Source organism: Polyodon spathula, chromosome 8, assembly GCF_017654505.1.
Source record: "Polyodon spathula isolate WHYD16114869_AA chromosome 8, ASM1765450v1, whole genome shotgun sequence".
Lineage (NCBI taxonomy): Eukaryota > Metazoa > Chordata > Actinopteri > Acipenseriformes > Polyodontidae > Polyodon > Polyodon spathula.
This window is the reverse complement of record NC_054541.1, coordinates 42,214,760-42,234,283: the sequence shown is the minus strand read 5'-3', so window position 1 is coordinate 42,234,283 and position 19,524 is coordinate 42,214,760. Positions and strand designations below refer to the sequence as shown.

Here is a 19,524-nt window from a genome sequence, read left to right as displayed (position 1 = left end):
GGTGTTGAAGGTTTCATGCTTTCTTTATAGCAAGCTGGATGTGATCATGTGCTGAATTCTAAGGCAAGGAGAGATAAGTGTGGAGTCTGTGGCGGCGATAACTCCTCCTGTAAGACGCTGGCCGGTACTTTCAACAGTGCTCAATATGGTAGGTCGGGTTTAGGGTTACACTAAAATTATTCATAGCAATGCGTTACAAGCTGTCTTGTTATCCAAACTGATTGCATCTAGCTCTGTACACTGTAAACATATATCCAATACACTCAACATAGTCCAAATTACTCGGTTATACAAGCAAAATGCATGTTTTGTCCCGAAGACTAACTGATTGTCCACTGTAATTGTAAAAGAACGTATGCCCCTCATGCATTTATTTAAATATGTATTTTTTTTTAAATGGTGTATATATCCACTACAAAATCACAATTGGCAAGAGACTAGGAAGAGACCAGCATGCAGTACATTGATTTACCCAGAATTCAATGGGTTCTCATACATTGAAATCCTGAAATCAAAGTAAATGCAATGGGGTCTTATTTTGGGGAGTAAAACAATATGTTTAAGTAAAAAAAAAAAAAAAAATGTCCTCCCTAATAAATGATTCTAAGACTGTAAGAATATAGCATGTGTCTAGATTTTATTATTGTGATACATGAAGGAGCCACTGGTAGCCTAAGGAATGACACCAGGGATAAGAAGGGACTGTATGGGTTAGAACAGCACAGCACTGGTACAGCTACACATGTGCAACACAGTGGAGTGCTTTTCAAGCTACAGTATGTCAGTATGATTCATAACTTTGTTGGGAATACTGTACATTGAGCTTCATATCTTTGGTATAAAGAACCACAGGGAGACTGTTAATGACAGGTGTTCAGTGCTCATTTGCTTCAGTTCCAGAGCACCAAAAGGGCTGCAGGGTAAACTGACCTGGGGTTAAAAAGCAAATCACTATTTAAATGTCAACAATTGAAATAGCAACGCTTTTTTATAGTGTCAGTGAATTAGCAGATCCATTGTAACTGATTTAAGAATGTCTCTAGGCTTAAAAGAAAACTGCTTCCATATTCCAGACTTGTTTTTAAACTAATGCTCCTTACTGTTCAGAGTGACCCTTTTGTTAATTTAAGAAGTGATTCTTGGAGACTTGGGTTTTGCTGTTCACAATCCACTATTGTTCTGTGGCCTTGTTAATTGACATAAGTGGTCATGATAGGAATCAGTGTTTAGAGTCCTTCTTGAGCCTGTGCAAGATAACACTGTAGACATAACGTGTTTCTGAGGCTTTCAGTTCACTTTTTATGTGTACACTGTCCTTTCTTGTCAGTGAAAGATATTTAACATTGTACTTAACTGGTACTTTACTGGTGTTTGCTGTCTATGGTATTGCCAGTATCTGTTGCTACCCAAGCACAATTGGTCATTGGAACTTAGTTTAGATTATGCCAGACAGATGGGAGGGATTTGAAGATGCCCATGGTGGAAACTTTGGGATACTTACTAAGATCAGTATTAAAGCTCAGAATAATAGTAAATAATTTTAAGCTCAGTACTTTTGTATTTAGATGTAGGTGCAGTCTTATCCTGTAGTTAGGGTTATACCATAATAAAAAGATTACTGTAATGGTATAATTGGGTTACAAATTAGTTTTATAATATAATTGGGTTTTAAATGGCCTTCAGTGGTAGTTATCTGGTTGAGAGAAGAAAAAAAAACAAAAACAATCAGTATATGGTTTATTATTCACATGTACAACAATTTATGTTTTATGTAGCATTCCGATATTTATAATCTTATATACTGAAAGAAATTCCATTGATATGGAAGTTTAACTGTTGATTGTCAGCCTAGATTGACCATAAAGCTGGCTGAGACTGCTATACAAGGGTTAATGAAAGGCTTTTTTTTTACAGCCTACAGTTTATTGAGTCATGTAGATAGAACCTTTACAAATACTGTCCCCTAGTGGTTGATGTAGAAATAAGTGTATTCAAAAGCTAGATCTGTAAATTACTAAACACACAGAAACAACACGGAATGTCTGTAAAACCACTGACATGTTAATGCAGTTGAGGTAAAAGTGTTTAGCTAATTTTCATTAGAAATGGCCTGTTTGTGATTTAAGAAGTTTTTTTAGCCTAATGTGTGTCCGTCCATTTGGCAGAGTCGGATTTACTTTGCCCTCCAGTTAAACGTGTAGTGTTTTTTTTTTTTTTTTTTTTTTCTTCTAGCATGGAACACACACGCATTATTGAATCCATATGTTGGTGGGGGGGGGGGCAACATAATGCTTAGGATCTTGAATAAAAATGAGTTTTAAAACTCAGTCTGTACAAACACTTGCAAACTATAATTATTGCTTACATTAATGTCACCTTGCCTTTGTCGAGGTTGATGCAGCTGTTAGGGTATCACAATTAGTTGTTATCCTGCCTCTTAATGTGTTTGTCTTTGTGTAGGTTATAATGTTGTTGTAAGAATTCCTGCAGGATCTACCAACATTGACATCAGACAGCACAGTTACTCTGGGAAGCCAGAGGATGACAACTACCTTGGTGAGTCTCGTGACCGTTGGCAAAATTTTTAAAGGTTTGAATATGAAACATCCTAAACTGGAAAGGTACTGTTTTGTGTCTTGCAGTGGTTTTCACATTTGTTTTCTAAATGTTTAATCATTTGTATTATACTGATAAACTGCTATTGGATGCCTTCTGTAAAAATTCAATACGAAATATGAAATAAATACAAAAATAAAATATAAAGTTATTTGTGTTTGACTAAACACTTTTCTTGCCATATCCTAAAGGCAAATATTGTCTTTCGTGGACATACATTTCTGAACACTCCCTACACACCCTGCAAGAAGAGTTCAAATCGGCCACCTTTGTCACCCCTGACATTTGGTCAATGAACTGTCTGGATGACACTTCTTGGCAATTAATCAGATGCTGGCCCCAGCGCTCCCTTTTAAAATGGCTTCATCTATACGCATCATATATTGAGATCAAGTAATCCATATACACTTTTTTTCAGTGTCTCTTGAGAGAACAAAATGTGTGAGTGAATGGGAATAGAAGAACACATGCAGTATAGTGGGCTGAGAAGGATAGGGGCCAAAGGGTAAAAGTTTGATGAGGGGTAAGATAAGTAAACACAGGGTGAAGAAAGAAATAAATGAAACCAAAATAGGTGATAATTAGGGGTGAACATTACCAACATAGATAAAAGAGAGTAGAGGAAGAAGGAGATGTGTGGAGATAAGGATTGCTGTGATGACATTTGTAAGCAGACCAGCCCATTCTTATGTAGCTCCCATTTGGTTGGCATTGTTGAAAACATGCATGGTATTTTCAATCTGCAAAATGTATACCCACTGTTAAGCCCACTTTAAACACCATTCAAAATAGTAGCAAGATATGAAAATTGGTTTATGTTTAAAATGTTGTTTAGCAGTTTGAATAAAATAATGTTTAACTTGTTGTGAATGTTGCTTTACAAGATGTTACTGCAGTGTCTCATGGGTGAGGTAAAGCAAAGTGTGGAATTACCTTGAGCTAAAAAGTAAAGCTCACACGGTAAGAATTGTATTACTGTGAATCACACTTTTATAATGGTTTCTCTTTTTTGTTTTGTTTTTTTTCTTAGCATTATCTGACAGCCAGTCCACTTTTATTTTAAACGGGAACTTTGTGGTGAGCATGTTTAAACGGGAAATCACCTTTCAGGGGACCGTCATTGAATACAGTGGATCAGACACTAATGTGGAGCGCATTAACTGCACTGAAAAAATAGAGGAAGAGCTGGTTCTGCAGGTAATAATTTGTCCTTGGCCCCTGTTTTTTGCCATGTACACCTTCAAGGGCATTAATCCTTACCCATTACCTACCACATTTAGATTTTAAGAAAATCTGTGATGACTTGCACCAGCGATTTACACTAATTCCACAGTTTGAATGGTATCTTTAATTAGCAACTGTATTTGTTCACTCGGCTGCTCAGCAAAAGGTGAGAACCATCCTAAGCAGTCAGGATCATTTTGCCCTTTCAATATCTAACTGCCGCCCAGTGTTGTGGAAGTACTTGCACTGCACCACACTTTAATAAAGAGCGCCCCCTTTTATAAAGCTGTAGTCTGGAGCCATAGTTAAGAGACTGTGCTGTTTGTGTTCCACCTTATAACAAGAATACTAGTGTTAGTGTAATGGCATTATGGGGCAAATGGGAGCAATGACCGTACCACCTTATAACATGTTCTGCAGTATAAAGGGCTGCCTTATAAAGGGAGAGCACTGTATAAGTTATTTACATTGTAATTTTAACATGCTAAACTTTGCAGTATTTGGAGATCCATCAACAATTATGTTAATACTATCCTAAAGTACTGTTTGTGCTATGATATAGGAAAGCAGGATAGTCTTAACCAAACCAATCTTAGTACATGGACTGCAAAGTACAAAGTGAATACTTTGTACAAACATGTTCTAGGTACTTTGTAAGAACCTGCATACCCACAATACACCTTGTACTTAGTGCAATGTAATTAGAAGCTTTGGTTTTTTTTTTTTTGTTGTTTTAACAAAGCTTGATGCGAATACTGCATTTAAAGGCACTTCCAGGTTACTGCCTGTGGCGGAGTGTCCCACCACTTTATGTTTATTAGTGTTTTTTGTTGTATGTAGCGTGTTAATGTTGGTGTTTATGTATAAAATACACGGGATATAAATATGGATTACGAGCACAAGTGTTTAAAATGTATATGTGTATTTAGGCACGAGGATTGCACAACACTTCACATGCAGGTAAAAATGTAATATGTGAGCACGGGGAATTACACTTAATTAATTCACGTGCAGTTGTACTGAGACTCCAATTGAATGATTGATTAGCAATCGAGACTCGGTACAGCTGCATATAACAGCATGTTTTCACTCACTCGGGGTTGTGGAGAATTGGTGAGAGAAGGAGTTTTTTGGGTTTTGAGATAACAATTGCTACAGGTGCTGGAAGTGCCAGCTCGGTACTTGTTTGTGTGTTCGTCCACTGTCTTGTTTAGTGTTGTCCGTTTTGTTTACCTTTTTATTTTGGCCTCAAGTGCCGTGTCCTGTTTTGTGTGCTTTGTTTAGATCTTTTTGTTTGGTATTATTATTTGCAATAAAACCCTGGACGCCGTAGCGTCACAGATTCACCGCCCTACCTTTGTTGTTCTTCGTCCTTCTTCTGGTCTGACGTCACCCCTACAAAGCCATCCTGTTCACACTGCCTTAGAGGGTTATCAGCATGTATTTATTTTGGCTTGTTTTTGCCTCTGTATGCAAAATGGTTGCCATAGAGCAGCACGTGTCAAGTCCTACCATGTGGACATTTTATGTGCCATAAAATGATCAATCTAAGCTAAATTCAAGCAACTTTTATGTAGTTCAGTTTTAGCTGATTTGCATGTCTTGAAATTTGTAATGATTTTGTTTTTGAGGTTTTCTATTACATTTAAAACCTCCTTCTTGTTTTGTTTCAAGGTCTTATGTGTGGGAAATTTGTACAACCCCGACGTGCGTTACTCTTTTAACATACCAATTGAGGACCGCAAGGAGCAGTTTGTGTGGGACTCCTACGGCTCATGGCAGGAATGTAGCAATATCTGTCAAGGTAAAAAAAACAAAAACAAAGAGCTTTTATTGTGGCGGTATGCTAGTGTAAAAATGGATTGTGTATATGTATGCTTGTGTCTCAGCTGTTATTGAACTAGTTATAACTCTGTGCACCAATTGTATTCATATAATCCACTAGCAGTATTAATGAAATGCAATTACATTTTCATCAACCAAACAAGAAAGAAACGTGTAGTAAAGTAGCATAACAATACAGGGGAAATCACTGATTTCTCTTTCTTGAAGTGCCAATACTTGGATAACTTCTACTTTTTGGTTATATGGCACTTTAAGGCCTTGTTACTGAAGCAACTTTGACCAGTTGCGACTGTTCGCAATGTCATGTAATTTACGTCAATTGCATATTGCCCAAACTGGCTGCTTGAAACTAGACACCAGTTTCACATTATTGTCTTGTATAATACTCTCATCAATTTCATCACTAGTGTAGCATCCACGGCCTCATGCTTGGTTCACAGTTTTCATTAGACCTCAGATACCTGTGGGTATTTAACAGCATGCTTGTTTCACATGAAGGTGAACGGAAGCGGAAAGCAGTATGTGTGCGCAAGAGCGATCACCTGGTTGTGTCGGAGCAGAGATGTGAGCATTTGCCCCAGCCTGCCCTTGCCACAGAGCCCTGTAACACAGAATGTGAACAAAGGTAAATATTTTGAACATAATATTGGAGGAAATAGAAAAGTCTATGTGAAATAAACATGTACAAATGTTATTAAATAGATATATATATATATATATGATATATATATATATATACACACATACACATACACACACACACACACACACACACACAACACACACACACACACACACACACACACACACACACACACACACACACACACACACACACACACACACACACACACACACACTGTGGAGAGCAGAGGGATTTCCAGTAGCGCGCTGGAGGTCATTCATATGTTGTATTTATTTTATAGAGATGTTGAGAGATGTAGTGTTATAATTTTATTTTGAAATTAACTAACCAACTTCATATTTATTGTTTATATAAATGGGATAAATAGATAGCGATGTATGTGAATTTTAAAAAAGAGAAAACTGTTGTGTTCTCTAGTTTATATAAGTGTACATGGGTTGTGCATGTGAAATGCATTCATTGATAGATGACTGTTTGTTCCTAGGTGGCATGTGGTTGGTAAAAGTGAGTGTTCTGCTAAGTGTGGCCCAGGCTATAGAACTCAAGACATCCAGTGCATGAAGTACAGTGCATCCAAAGGGCAGAGTGTTCCAGTAGAAAGTAGGTTCTGCAGTGACCAGCTGAAACCTCAAGTCAGAGAGCCTTGCCATGGAGACTGTCACTTGACCAGCTGGCACTACTCATCATGGTCACAGGTGAGCGCAAGAATTCACTGAGCCAATGCTTTAATGATGTCATCATATATACTGACAAATGTTTAAAACACATCGCCCAACAATGTTGTTTTCTCTTATGTTTCCAGTCAGTCTGAGTGGCTCTGAATTCAATTACTTTGTTTTGATTCCATGTTTCTTCTGCTCTGTGTTAAGAACTACTAGCTTCCTTTCTATTTTATAGTATTAGCATTCAATCTTAGTGATTTATGTGTTTTTTTTTTTTTTTTTTTTTACCCTAATGTTGAGTTATTATTTTCCTCTGCCTTTTTACATGGCTCTGAGCTTGCTTTGAGATTGTTTGGAGCATCCTATATGCCGGCACTAAATAGTCTCCCTTTCATAATATCTTGTGACAATGTGACCCAACCTTCTTTGTCTGTGAACATTTCCAGTGTTCGAAAACCTGTGGAAGGGGCACCAGGACTAGAGATTCTTACTGCATGAACAACCTTGGACGACGTCTCGTTGACAGAGAGTGTAATGAACACCAGAGAGTTGTAACTCAGACCTGTAATGATATTTCCTGTCCAGAGTGGGCTACCAGTGAATGGACAGAGGTAAGAAAAAAGTTACTACGGTAACACTTGCTTCCTTCTGCCTTAGGTCTGGACTGGGAGCAAGAGTGGTTTCTTCAAAATAACTTATAACTTCTTATACAGTCATTTCCCTATATGCACTTAACGTGTCCACTATACTGTTTTCTATTTCTTTTCTATTCACAGAATAAGAAAAAGAAATCCATGTTATATGTTTAATGGTATTTTTCAGAGACCCTGATTAGACTAGGTTAAATAGCCAAGAACAGTGGAAATCGGGGTCTGTGAAGCCAGCCGTAACTGTTCTTGTAAATGTATACCGTTCACATGGATAGAAATGCAGGTTATGAGTGTGTGTTTGTTTCATAAAACTCTGGCATGTAAATTCATGTCCACAAACTTGCAGATTCTGCTTTTTAAGGCCTATTTGGAATGCAAATGGCTAATAGAAAGTCTTTTCATTGTCAATGCCTGTAGGCCTTAAAATCTTTGTGCTTTGTCATGTTTCAGTGTCTCGTGACATGTGGGAAGGGTGTGAGGCATAGACAGGTATGGTGTCGCCTGAATGAAGATCGCTTGAGGGATAACCTCTGTAACGCAAACAGCAAGCCAGAGGCTGTAGGAGCTTGTGAACTTCCAGAGTGTGCCTCCTGGCAGGTTGGGGTCTGGGGAGTGGTGAGTTCATAAACAAAGTCAGAGTGTGGACTTGAGCGGGTCACTCGAGATGAATGCCTGACTGACAGTTTCTATTCAGTATTGTAAACTCTGCTGAACTGCTGTATTGTGTGTCTATGATACAGCAGCCACATCCTGGTCACCCTTATATGGACCAGAAAACCATACACAAGTACCTGTACCTCATTGATATCCCAATTTGTCTTCAGTAAACTGCCTGTCTTTGAGTGGCATGTCGTTTACCAAAATACTCAATGAATTGTTAATTGTATAAGAGCTTATTTATTTTTGAAAATATCTGCATACATTCTGTGCTGGCTTGGCGCATTTAAAACAATTACTTCAATGACTTTAAACAGGTCTGTACATTTTAAAATATTTTTAAAAGTAATGTATAATGTAATTTATGCATATTACCTGTAACTTAAAAGGTTATTCAGCTATCTATGTTTTTTTATGCTATTTATCTATATTTGGGATAAAAGCCTTTACTCATCCTTGAAATCTGTCAGCAGTTATTCAATAGGGGTTAGGACTGGAGACTTCAGGCAAGGGTCCTATTTTCCACGTACACTGAAGACTGTTTCAGGTCTTTGTCATGTCAAAGATATCTGTAGCTTCTTGACTGATGGAATCTTCTGTTATTTCAGTTAATCTGAGGTAACCTTCCTGTCAGTGACAGCTCCCGTCAGTCTTAACATCACACACTTCACTTGAACCCTGTTTCCCCTACTATTACTGTACTATAAAAACATTCTTTAATGAAATGTTCTGTAAAATCACCTGCTAACAAGTGAAATACAGTTACAGTCATTGCACTGCAGAGAATATATGTTTCATATGTATATTACAAATATATGAAGTGCTATTAAAGTCAACATTTGTCTTCAAGTAGTAAGTCGAACGCTATTGCAAAAAAACAATGTATGTACCGATATTGAAAATATATCTCTTTGCCGCCACCCAGTGGTTGGAAGTCAGCACATATTATATAAATAGTTAACAGGAAATTTAAATTTGTGTATCCTATACAGATTTATTTATTTATTTTAACTTAGTTTATGAATGGAGATTCAGCCATACAGAGTCTATAGGAATCCCCTATACAGCGATGTACTGTAAGAATCACAAAAACGCAATCTGCTTGATTACTCCTACTGGCTCCACCAAGTGGTAATCTGTGCTTCTGCACATTGTATTTACATTCCAATGTTATGTCTCACAGTGTGCTGTGACCTGTGGGCATGGCTATCAGATGCGGGCTGTAAGGTGTGTAGCTGGAACATATGGGGAGGCTTTAGATGACAGAGTGTGCAATGCTGCTTCCCGACCAAGAGATAACCAGGTAAGCGCTTTTGTCTTGATAGTATAAATTGATTGGGTTTTTGTTTCACTCACAAACCAATGTTTTTTGTCTTTCACAAGTCAAACATTTGACAGTGTAACCTCACACAACAAGATATATTAATATTAATATGCATTAAATAACGAAATAAATAAACTTTTACTGAATTGTGTTACTTAATTACTTAATCGCTAAAACTTTATGTATGGTTGAAGTGACGTCACAAGTAAGCTTGCTTGGTGGGTGATAAGACGAAAGAAAACTTATCCAGCAGTGGTTGGATACTGGCTTGTTCTGTTAGGGTTAATTAAGGGTATGATTTAAGAAAAAATGACAAGTTTGGTGACCAGTTTGCGAAAGTCACTGGACTTTCAAAGCCTGCAATTCATGCCTTTAACTTTTGTATGTCTGGGTTCGAAGCTGGCTGCTGCGATCAGAGCGCGTTATTGTAATACACATCCTGACACTGTTTAGAATTTTTTGAATGTTTTAAATTTTTATACTAAAGTATAAGTTGAACTATATTGCAGTAAAATAAAGCTGGTAATCCTTTGCATATCGTTATGATACAATCATTTATAAATTCTGTTATATGAACGTATACAAGCATGGTCATTTTTGCCGCTGGATATATTTTAAGCAATGTTTGGTTGAATGATTGAATATATGACCCAGCACTGTTGTCAATCTAATATCACTGGACATTATTGAAATGAGGTTGTCCCACTTTCATTTGTGAAGCTGTTCGGATGAGGAGCTACACCATGTTTCTGAGTAGTTTTCTTAATCTTGCCTGATCAGGAATGTGAGATGCCTGCTTGCCCCGAATCTCCCAAAGTTTTTTCTACCTCCCTTCCTGGCACTCAAAGGGGATTCATGACACAGTGGAGATATGGATCTTGGACTCCAGTAAGTAACAGATCTGGCGGCCACCATCTTTTATAAGGTTTCAAAACAACAACAGTACACCCTTATATCCTCATTTCCAGTCTTTTCAGAAGTAGGTCTAGACTATTAGCCAAGGTCACTCGGACACCCTCTTATTAGTGGATCAAGATGTTTTGGACGGATGACATATTAATCCCTGAAATATATTGTCATGAACAATTACTGAAACAATTATCCATCTATTGCTCTATAGTTTAATATAGTACAGTATATACTTTCTGTGCTGAAGTTCAGTCCCATGGTCTGGCCACACTTGGCCTGTGTGTGAGTTACACCTAGGCTCAAAAAAAATTCACAAAAGCTAAGATTTTCTGAATTGTTATCAGGCTTTATACACAGTAAGTAATACTATCAAAGGGAGTGACTTTGGCCTTGATTTAGTAGACTTTCCCTCCAGATGCATCACTAATCCATTGCTGTCATTAGCTAATGGTAGAGACTGCCTTATTTGGCCTTGCGTTGTCACAGTGGTTTTCACTGAAGAATCATTCACTGCATCTAAAGAATCTGCCCTTTTTTTCCTTTGATCACTTACTTACCTTGCATGTTGCCAACACGATGCAATATGAGGGTACAGACTCATAGATAGGTTGGTGAAAGGGCACAGGCTTCACAGAAGCATCCCTTTTAACACCAATATATTTCAAGTTAATGAGATCCGTAACAACCACTATCCCTATTCATTGCCTGTATTTTTCAATACAGATGCCCTGGTGTATACAGTAATGAAAGTCCATCTGTCTCTTTCTTTTCTTCGGTTGTACCCGTCACTGTTGTATTAATTGCAGTGCTCCGTTACATGTGGGAAAGGGAAGCAGGCTCGCTATGTGAGTTGCAGAGATGCTCATGGAGGGGTAGCGGATGAGTCGTATTGTGCACACCTGCCTCGTCCACCAGAAATCTCCACCTGCTTCAGTCCATGTGGTCAGTGGCGCGCTGGCGAATGGTCAACTGTAAGTAGTACTTATTTGTTCTATGTTAGATGCTAATTCAGGTTGGCAGCTGAATGTTATGTTAATGCATATAAGCATACTGTTTATTCCACACCTTATGGCCTGGTGATTTATATGTCCACAGTAGAATTATTTCTGTTTATACAAGGCCAATTTGAATAGCCCTTAAGTTATTATAGTGTCGCATTCAAGCTCAGATATTGCATGCACTACATTTCATTCAATCAAACACTAAAATATGAACCCACTAAAAAAGGGGGAAGGATTTTAAATATATTACAAACCAAACAAGGTCATAAAAGTCAGCCAAAGCCTCAAATTCCAAACTTAATAATAACTTTCACATACCCAACTTCTGCCTTAATGTATATTAAACAGCGTATCTACATTCATCTGAGATAAAAACATGTTGTAAATCTGTGGAGCTGCACCTGATTTCCCTCCAGGCAATTTACACATGGTCAGCACATGGTCAACACATGGCCGTATGTACATATTTCCACAGCAACTAGGTGCCATTACTCATATTATGCGTGTGTATATTTGTGTGTTTTTCAATTGTTCTAACGCTACTTTTAATATGCAACACCAGCTGTAACTCATTAATCAAATAACAACACCAAAAAAAAAGAACAAAACAACAATTTTCAATCAAAATGAATTCCATATGTGCTGAATAAACATAATTCATGATGTACTCGAGTGGAATACACTAAACAAACACGTATTGGAAAAGCCTTTAATTATGGACTGGGGGATACAGATGTCCTGTCGCCATCCTTACATTTGGAAGTTGCTAAATCTTTAGAATTGCTCATTCAATTATGATGAAAAGCAATAGCACATGTTCTTTTGGGTTATCAGAAGGTCATGGAGATATCTTCTGAACTACTTGATTAAACTATGGTTTGGCATTTGTTTGATGACATTCAACATGTTTTGAATGCTACTAAGTGACATACGTTGTCATAGTACGATGTTGCTGACATACCTTGTACTATCATTCGGGCTTCTTAACCAGAAATTATCATAGTTAAATAAGTAATTTCTTGTAAAATATCTAAACTAGGGGTGGCCAGTCGCTGTCCAGGAACTTGATTGGGCAGCCTTGATCTAAACTGGCATATCCTAACCCTAACACTAACCCTAAATGCTGCCATCCTTTGAATCACGAAACATACCTTATTATCTCAATGGAGGTATTTATATCCGCTGCTAAATCTCTTGAGTGGACCTCTTTGTTGTTTTACCAGTGCTCAGTTACCTGCGGTCATGGGAGGTCAACACGGCAGGTGGTTTGTAGTAACTACCACCATCAGATTGATGAAGGCCTCTGTGATCCAGACGACCGCCCAGCCTCTGAACAGGAATGCATCGCAGCTCCGTGCCCTTCCCTGTATCATCTATTTCCTGGCAACCAGCCGGCACATTTCCCTTCTGTTGACTACCAGCGCCCCCACCTGGATCACCCTCCCCAGGACAGTGCCAGCCACAATAATTGGAATATGCCGTCTGCAGACAACCAGTGGAGGACAGGCCCTTGGGGAGCAGTAAGTTGTTGTTCTTTTAAGGGTGTAATTCAACCAAGCCACTGACCATTTGAATCAACGCTCAAAGGCATATAACAACACATTTACAACGTGATACTTTAGATTTTTGTTAAGTTTATACTGCACATCTGTAGTGGTGTCCTGCAGTTTTGCACCATTTTAATTTGACATTATATATATATATATATACTGTACTTGGGTTTACCGCCTTACCATTTCTAACTGTTATTTCAGTGTTCCAGCACTTGTGCTGGAGGATTCCAGCGTCGGGTTGTAGTTTGCCAGGATGGAGATGGACGAGCCGCAAACTACTGTGATGAAAGAATAAAACCAGCAGAGTCGAGAAGCTGCGATTCCGGACCGTGCCCTCGCTGGAACTATGGGAGCTGGGGAGAGGTATGCAGACTGAAGCTCCAATTCATAGTACCAAACTCGACAACAGCGGTGTCAAACATATCCCACAAATTATGTTTTCATCAGGCCCGCACAACCATCTTCTTATTATTACTATAATCCGTCCTCAGGCATTGTGCTTGGAATGTCTCTGTTGGTATAGGAGATACCACGCTGTACCTCTGTCATTCATTTTACATCTTAAGAATATTCATCATGGCTTCCAGTGCCACATAACTGGTAAAAAACAAAAATACCTTTATGTGCAAGTGGCTATTCACATCTAAAAAATGTACAACTTGCCAGAAACACATTCAAGAACAATTTGAAAAAAACACTGCAAAGAGCAGAAACAAAAACAGGGAAGATACAGCGGTTTAGCAGCATAACCTGTACCTTGTATCACTGTTATTTATATTTAAATGTGAGATAACTTTATTATGATTTTAAAATGCTGCCTAATAAAAGCTAATGCAGTACGCTAATACAGCGTTTATCATTTTACCCTTAGCTGTTTATTTTAATTTAGTGTGAACTGATTATTGTATTTTGATACTGTGTTTACGTCTTAAGCGTAAAATAGAATTGTTTCAATTTATTTTTTTAAATTGAGGTTGATTGGTCCTTTTAATTTGCCTATGCATATTAAAAGCTTGCACAGGCATACAAATATGGTCTGTTTTGTAAGAACTACACATCAGTTGCCACAGAGCTGGCAGAGGAAGTTTGACACCCCGTTCTCTACAGCTTTATTTCCAGAAGTTTTGGGATATAGTAAGCACTTGGTTGGCAGGTCAGTCTGTAAACAGTATTGCATAAATTAGTAGTGTTTCACATTGAAAAGACCTAAACGTGATGTCTCTGGGGGCAATTTTGTAGACCAGGTTTTGCCTAATACATCATTGAACCATAGTCACGTATCGCTTTGGCATGATTAAAGATTGTTATGGCAGGTGTTTTCATATTTTTGCCCAACCCTTGTATAATGACTCTGAAATATGAAATGTCCCTTGTGTGTGTGTGTATTTCCCTGACGTCTATCATCACATAAAGTTAAATTAACTCTGGTTCACTGCCGTAGTTCAAGGTCATGTTGACCAAAACATAAGTTTTATATTTATATTTTATATTTTTATATGAAAAGTGGAAATGGAAAGTGAACAAAAGTCACTTTCCTGCTTCTAAAAGATGACAAGTTTTGTCGTTTCAGGAAAAGCTGGATGGGAAGTAATCAGTGTTGACCAGTTATAAAAGTCCCACTGCTGATTTTACCTGTCAGAAATGGAGTGTAATACTAGATCTACTGTGCTAATTTCATGCATTTATTTTGATATACTTTTTATTTATTCAGTGCACTCAGACATGCGGAGGTGGAACAAGAACAAGACTAGTAATTTGCCAGCTGTCTAATGGCCAAAGATTAAACGATCACAACTGTGAAATTCTGGATAAGCCTCCAGACCGGGAGCAGTGCAGCATGCACCCTTGTCCAGATAGTGTTTCATGGCACCGAGGACCATGGAAACCGGTACGATAGCATTCCTTTTTTTATATTGTTTTTTTTTTTATAAAGAAATATCAGTTGTGCTTGATTACAGGGAGGTTATTTCTGCTGAACCTGGCTGATATGTTTCTGTGTATCGAGTCCTAGGTTTCATTGTAATTACAGCCCACTCAGACTGAATTTACATTTTAATCTTACACAGTGCTGGTTAAATGGTGCTTATAATTGTTATAATTATTAAAAACATATGTATCAGATTCCAAGAAAGAATCTGAAATTTAAAGCCATGAATTAATATGGTAATGTCATGTTTTATACATTTTAATATGTTATATATATTTTAAAAGTGAACAAAATGAATATAATCTGGAGTATATTTATTTAATAAGTTCAACATTTTTTATATCTGTTGTAATTATTACGATTATCCTCTAATCAAAATACACAAAATGTATATTTGTGTATGTGTTTCAATATTTTTGCCTTAAACAGCAGCAAATGATGATCATTTTTGTATATTGTATATGTAACTTTTTTGTAAATGTGTGTTGTGTTTTTTTTTTTTTTTTTTGTTAACTGTTAAATCATATGATAATAATATGTTAAACTATTTTTATTGGTGCTTCCAGGCAAGTCTCAGGCTTGTCTGTATATACAATTAAAAAAAAAAAAAAATTGTACAGAGGAAAATATTTTTTAAACCAGCAGCAAAACTTGAGTTTTAACATAGTTGTAATTTTTTATTTTATTTTAATTTTTGAAGAAACAGTATTTTAAAATAAAATATCCAGTCATTAATATGCATCTCTTTCAGTATGTGCACAATGTAGTACCAAGGGCTGCTGTATCATCTGAAATAGGGTGTTCAAAGGTGCAGCATCTATTCTCAGAACACGCCTTTAAACGTACGTCGACTTGCCAGTGAACACTCTGAGGCTAAATGGGAGGAGCTGTTTTTAAAGCTAAGAAACTCTATACGTAATTCCTTGCCTGCAGTACTTTGTAATTGGCTGTGTGAGTTTCGGCATACGATAGCACTTGTCCTGAAATAAACAGTTTTGTTTGCTGGGCCTTTTATAGTCTGTTAAAGAAAAAACACACACACACACACACACACACACACACACACACACACACACACACACACACACACATATATATATATATTATAGGTGTGTGTGTGTGTGTGTGTGTATAAGAAATCAACCAATCACAGTGGAGTTATTAAAATGTACAGTATATATTGTCCGCTGCATAGAATAGTTGCCTCAACAACACTTTCTAATGTTTAATAGCCATTTCTGAGAATGAGCTTCAGATTTTTAGCTTTGCATTTGCAAGGTGATATCTGTTATATATGGCATCTCACGCAGTTTGGGGCGAGAAGACGGTCTGGCTGCTTAAAGTAATTGTAGCAAACAAAATACTTCCATAAATAGAATGTGTGTTTCTTTTCAGAAACCAGAATATACAACACACACAGCTTATAATAACGAGTTTACTGTCTTAGCTTTAATTAAACTCTTATATGATTAGTGGTGCTGTTGTTTTCATTTTAACTGACATGTATATTGAAATGTGATCTGTAAATAAGTTTTCATTTAGAAAAAGAAAAAAAAAATCTGTGTGTCTACAGGGAATTTAGTTTCTTAAATGTGGTGCTGGGAAAGTTTATACAGAAAATAACTGAATTGTTTAGAAAGTATACATACATAATGGGTTATAATCTCTTGACTTGAATACATTTAAATCATTTAAGAAGAATTACAGGTAGAACCATTATGTAGCATTGATATAAAATATTATTTTAGCAAAAGCAATATGAGGTATCTGACTAGAAGTTTGCAGTATTTCCGGTGCGAGGCACTGCCATTCACACAAACGTTTTCACTACCCAAACTTCAACGATGACCAGCACAGACAAAACTGAACAGCACTAATTAAGCTTTTTAATGTGAAATGTAAGGACCAGATGCAACGTATTTAGCAGTCAAACTACCTGCCGTAAAATCTCAATGCGTGAAATAAAGCTTCAAGCTACGAAAATGTCAGTAGACAGTATAGCTGCTGCATTTGTGCAAAGCAGGCCCATTTTGAATGTTCTGTTGAGAGGTGTTCGTACTTTTCTATTGTTTGTATGTGCTTCGCTTAGCTTTGTACCCATAAAATATCTTCAAACATCAGGATACAGCTAAATGTACCATCTACAGTGCTCCCCCTTTATAATGCAGCCCTTTTATACTGTTTTAAGGCAGCGTGGTCGTGGTGTGGGATTATGTAGCATTCAAAATTCGACACTAATGCACTGCTACCAGTGAGGTCTGTTTTAATGATTCACAGCAAACATTTCAAATGTTTAATAGGAAAAATATATATATTCAACCCGATGACCTATGTCGTCACTTAAAATGTACTTATTTTTCCAATAAAATATCCAGACGTGATTAGCAATGGAGCTTGGGTTGTGAGTGAATCTAGGCATCGTGGTAATGGCAGTGTAGTTTTATTAATGTCTCAATATTGAGTGTAAACTACAAGCACCAGGTTTAAAGAGCCAGTTGCCTCAATGCTGCTTGGTGAACCCAATCACGTAAATACCTCTTTTACATTAATTTGTTGCTGTGTCTTAAAAAAAAAAAAATTGTATTTTTGTTTTGCTTTTTTTGGGGGGGAGGGGGTTGGGTTTTTTGTGGGTTTTTTTTACCAGTATATTTTATGTCTCACAGATTTCTCTTACATTTAGTTTTTTAGGAATTAGTGGAAAACGTTTTCCCAAATAAAAGTTTCAACTTGTTTACAATGATAAAGATTAGCAGATGAGTGTTACAAAAAAGCACTCTGCTTTTACATAAGCTGAACTATAAGTCTCATTTGTTTTTTGCCTCGGTTCTGCCTTCTCTTTGTCATATACCACGCCTGTTTGTTCAGTCCATGTTGGTGCATGTTTGCTGTGATTGTTCTGTTTTGTTACTCACTGTACATCTGTGTTCTGTGAAGCCCTGGAGATCCTTGTGCCCAATCTGCTTTCAGCCACCATGAATCAGCTGTAGTCCTGAAGATGCTCAGTGAAAATTGTGGAAACGCTGCTTAGTTTGAAAGAAACTTGTGTAAAATGTATTTATTTTCACCTTTTCCAGAGGTTTTATATATTTATTAAGTTAAATAAATACACATATGTTTTTAAAATACCTTTTTCAAACTGTAAAATATTAAAAGACACATAAAGGATATACAATTTGTGTTTTTTTTTTTTTTTTTTTTAATGTACTATCAACGCCTTTTCTCAATGGCCAGTGTAAGCGAACCACATGCCATTTTGGCACAAACTGGCATACGCTGCTGGTAAATAGAGTCCAGTGACTGGATATGACTGGAATATGAACTACCCGCCTTCTGTTTCAACCTCACGTAATACATCTCTCCACTACTGTGTTGAGAAGGCTCATTGTGGTGTTGTCAATGCTATAGTATGTGTTGCCAATGTAGCACCTAATTCCCTATAGTTTAATCTAAAGTGTTTCAGGTGTGTCACAAACTGCTGAAAAAACTGCAAGCATGTCTCTGTCATTGATATTTTTTAAACTTTAATTTGAAAACTATAGCCCACCTTGTTCTTGGTATAAAACACAAACATCTCAGTCTAACTTGGCAAAAACAGATTCTTTGTAATCCTCATTTTGGGGTCAAGGTATTATAATTTGCAGAAAAAAGACATGTTTGACAGTAACTATTGAAAAATATTCTTGTACCATGAGAAGTAGTCATCTACCTTGTTTTAGGCAAATACCAACAGCAAGTACAGCATGTATACAGTACATGTAATTAAAAAATATACATCAGGCAATTTCTCTTTACTTTTAAACATTCTCTGCAATGTTTTCCGCTCCACCTACATTTTCCCCAGCAGCGCATATCGGTACAAATGTAATTTTGGCAGTTTTAACAACTGCATTTAAAGTAATTGTAGCTAGCAAAATAGTTCCTTGAATGTTCTCCGCCGTGCACATCCATTTATTATAAAGGTCTTAAATGTGCAGTTTTGAAAGAAACACATGTATTTTCATTTTAAAACAGGATATCTGATGCTACTCTAAATTAAATAAATCTCTGTTTGCAAGTCATGCTTTTAGACTGTCATGCACGTCCTGGGTCATTTAGTCTGGATGGTGAAATCATTCCCACCCTTCTTTCCTGTCAGTCACTTTAACGTTATTATTATACAAGAATATTTTTTTGCGTGTAAAACTAATATCTGCCTGTAAAGGCTTGCAACAGTTCCATTGGGGAAGTCCAAGGCTGGTTATATAATTATCTATGCAGAGAAGCAGTTTCACATAAAATATTTAAGTAAGGGGGCTGTAAGGATCCCCCTGTATTGACTTCATCATTCACCCATTTAATAATTGCCAGTTAATTAGTATCGCATCTCTGGGAGCCTACACTGTGAAGGCTCATATTTAAACTGATTTGGCAGAGCTGCTGTTATGTTGTAGTCTTGCAATGCTTTATTGTAGTTCGTTCATCCATAACTCTGAAGTAATGATGTAGCAAACTCAAAGTCCAGTTGACAAAA

General features: G+C 37.1%; 1 protein-coding gene across 1 annotated transcript in view; it reads left to right on the top strand.

The window, feature by feature from the left end:
• Window positions 1-19,524, top strand: part of LOC121319976 (A disintegrin and metalloproteinase with thrombospondin motifs 20-like) — a 99,946-nt gene that overhangs the window by 54,648 nt on the left and 25,774 nt on the right. The window contains exons 15-28 of the mRNA XM_041258013.1: window positions 31-148; window positions 2,461-2,556; window positions 3,647-3,813; window positions 5,515-5,644; window positions 6,184-6,310; window positions 6,816-7,026; window positions 7,440-7,604; window positions 8,094-8,258; window positions 9,484-9,603; window positions 10,405-10,512; window positions 11,340-11,504; window positions 12,758-13,054; window positions 13,289-13,450; window positions 14,799-14,975. Of these exons, the coding sequence (XP_041113947.1) occupies window positions 31-148; window positions 2,461-2,556; window positions 3,647-3,813; window positions 5,515-5,644; window positions 6,184-6,310; window positions 6,816-7,026; window positions 7,440-7,604; window positions 8,094-8,258; window positions 9,484-9,603; window positions 10,405-10,512; window positions 11,340-11,504; window positions 12,758-13,054; window positions 13,289-13,450; window positions 14,799-14,975 (2,208 nt within the window). The remainder of the gene's footprint in view (window positions 1-30; window positions 149-2,460; window positions 2,557-3,646; window positions 3,814-5,514; window positions 5,645-6,183; window positions 6,311-6,815; window positions 7,027-7,439; window positions 7,605-8,093; window positions 8,259-9,483; window positions 9,604-10,404; window positions 10,513-11,339; window positions 11,505-12,757; window positions 13,055-13,288; window positions 13,451-14,798; window positions 14,976-19,524) is intronic.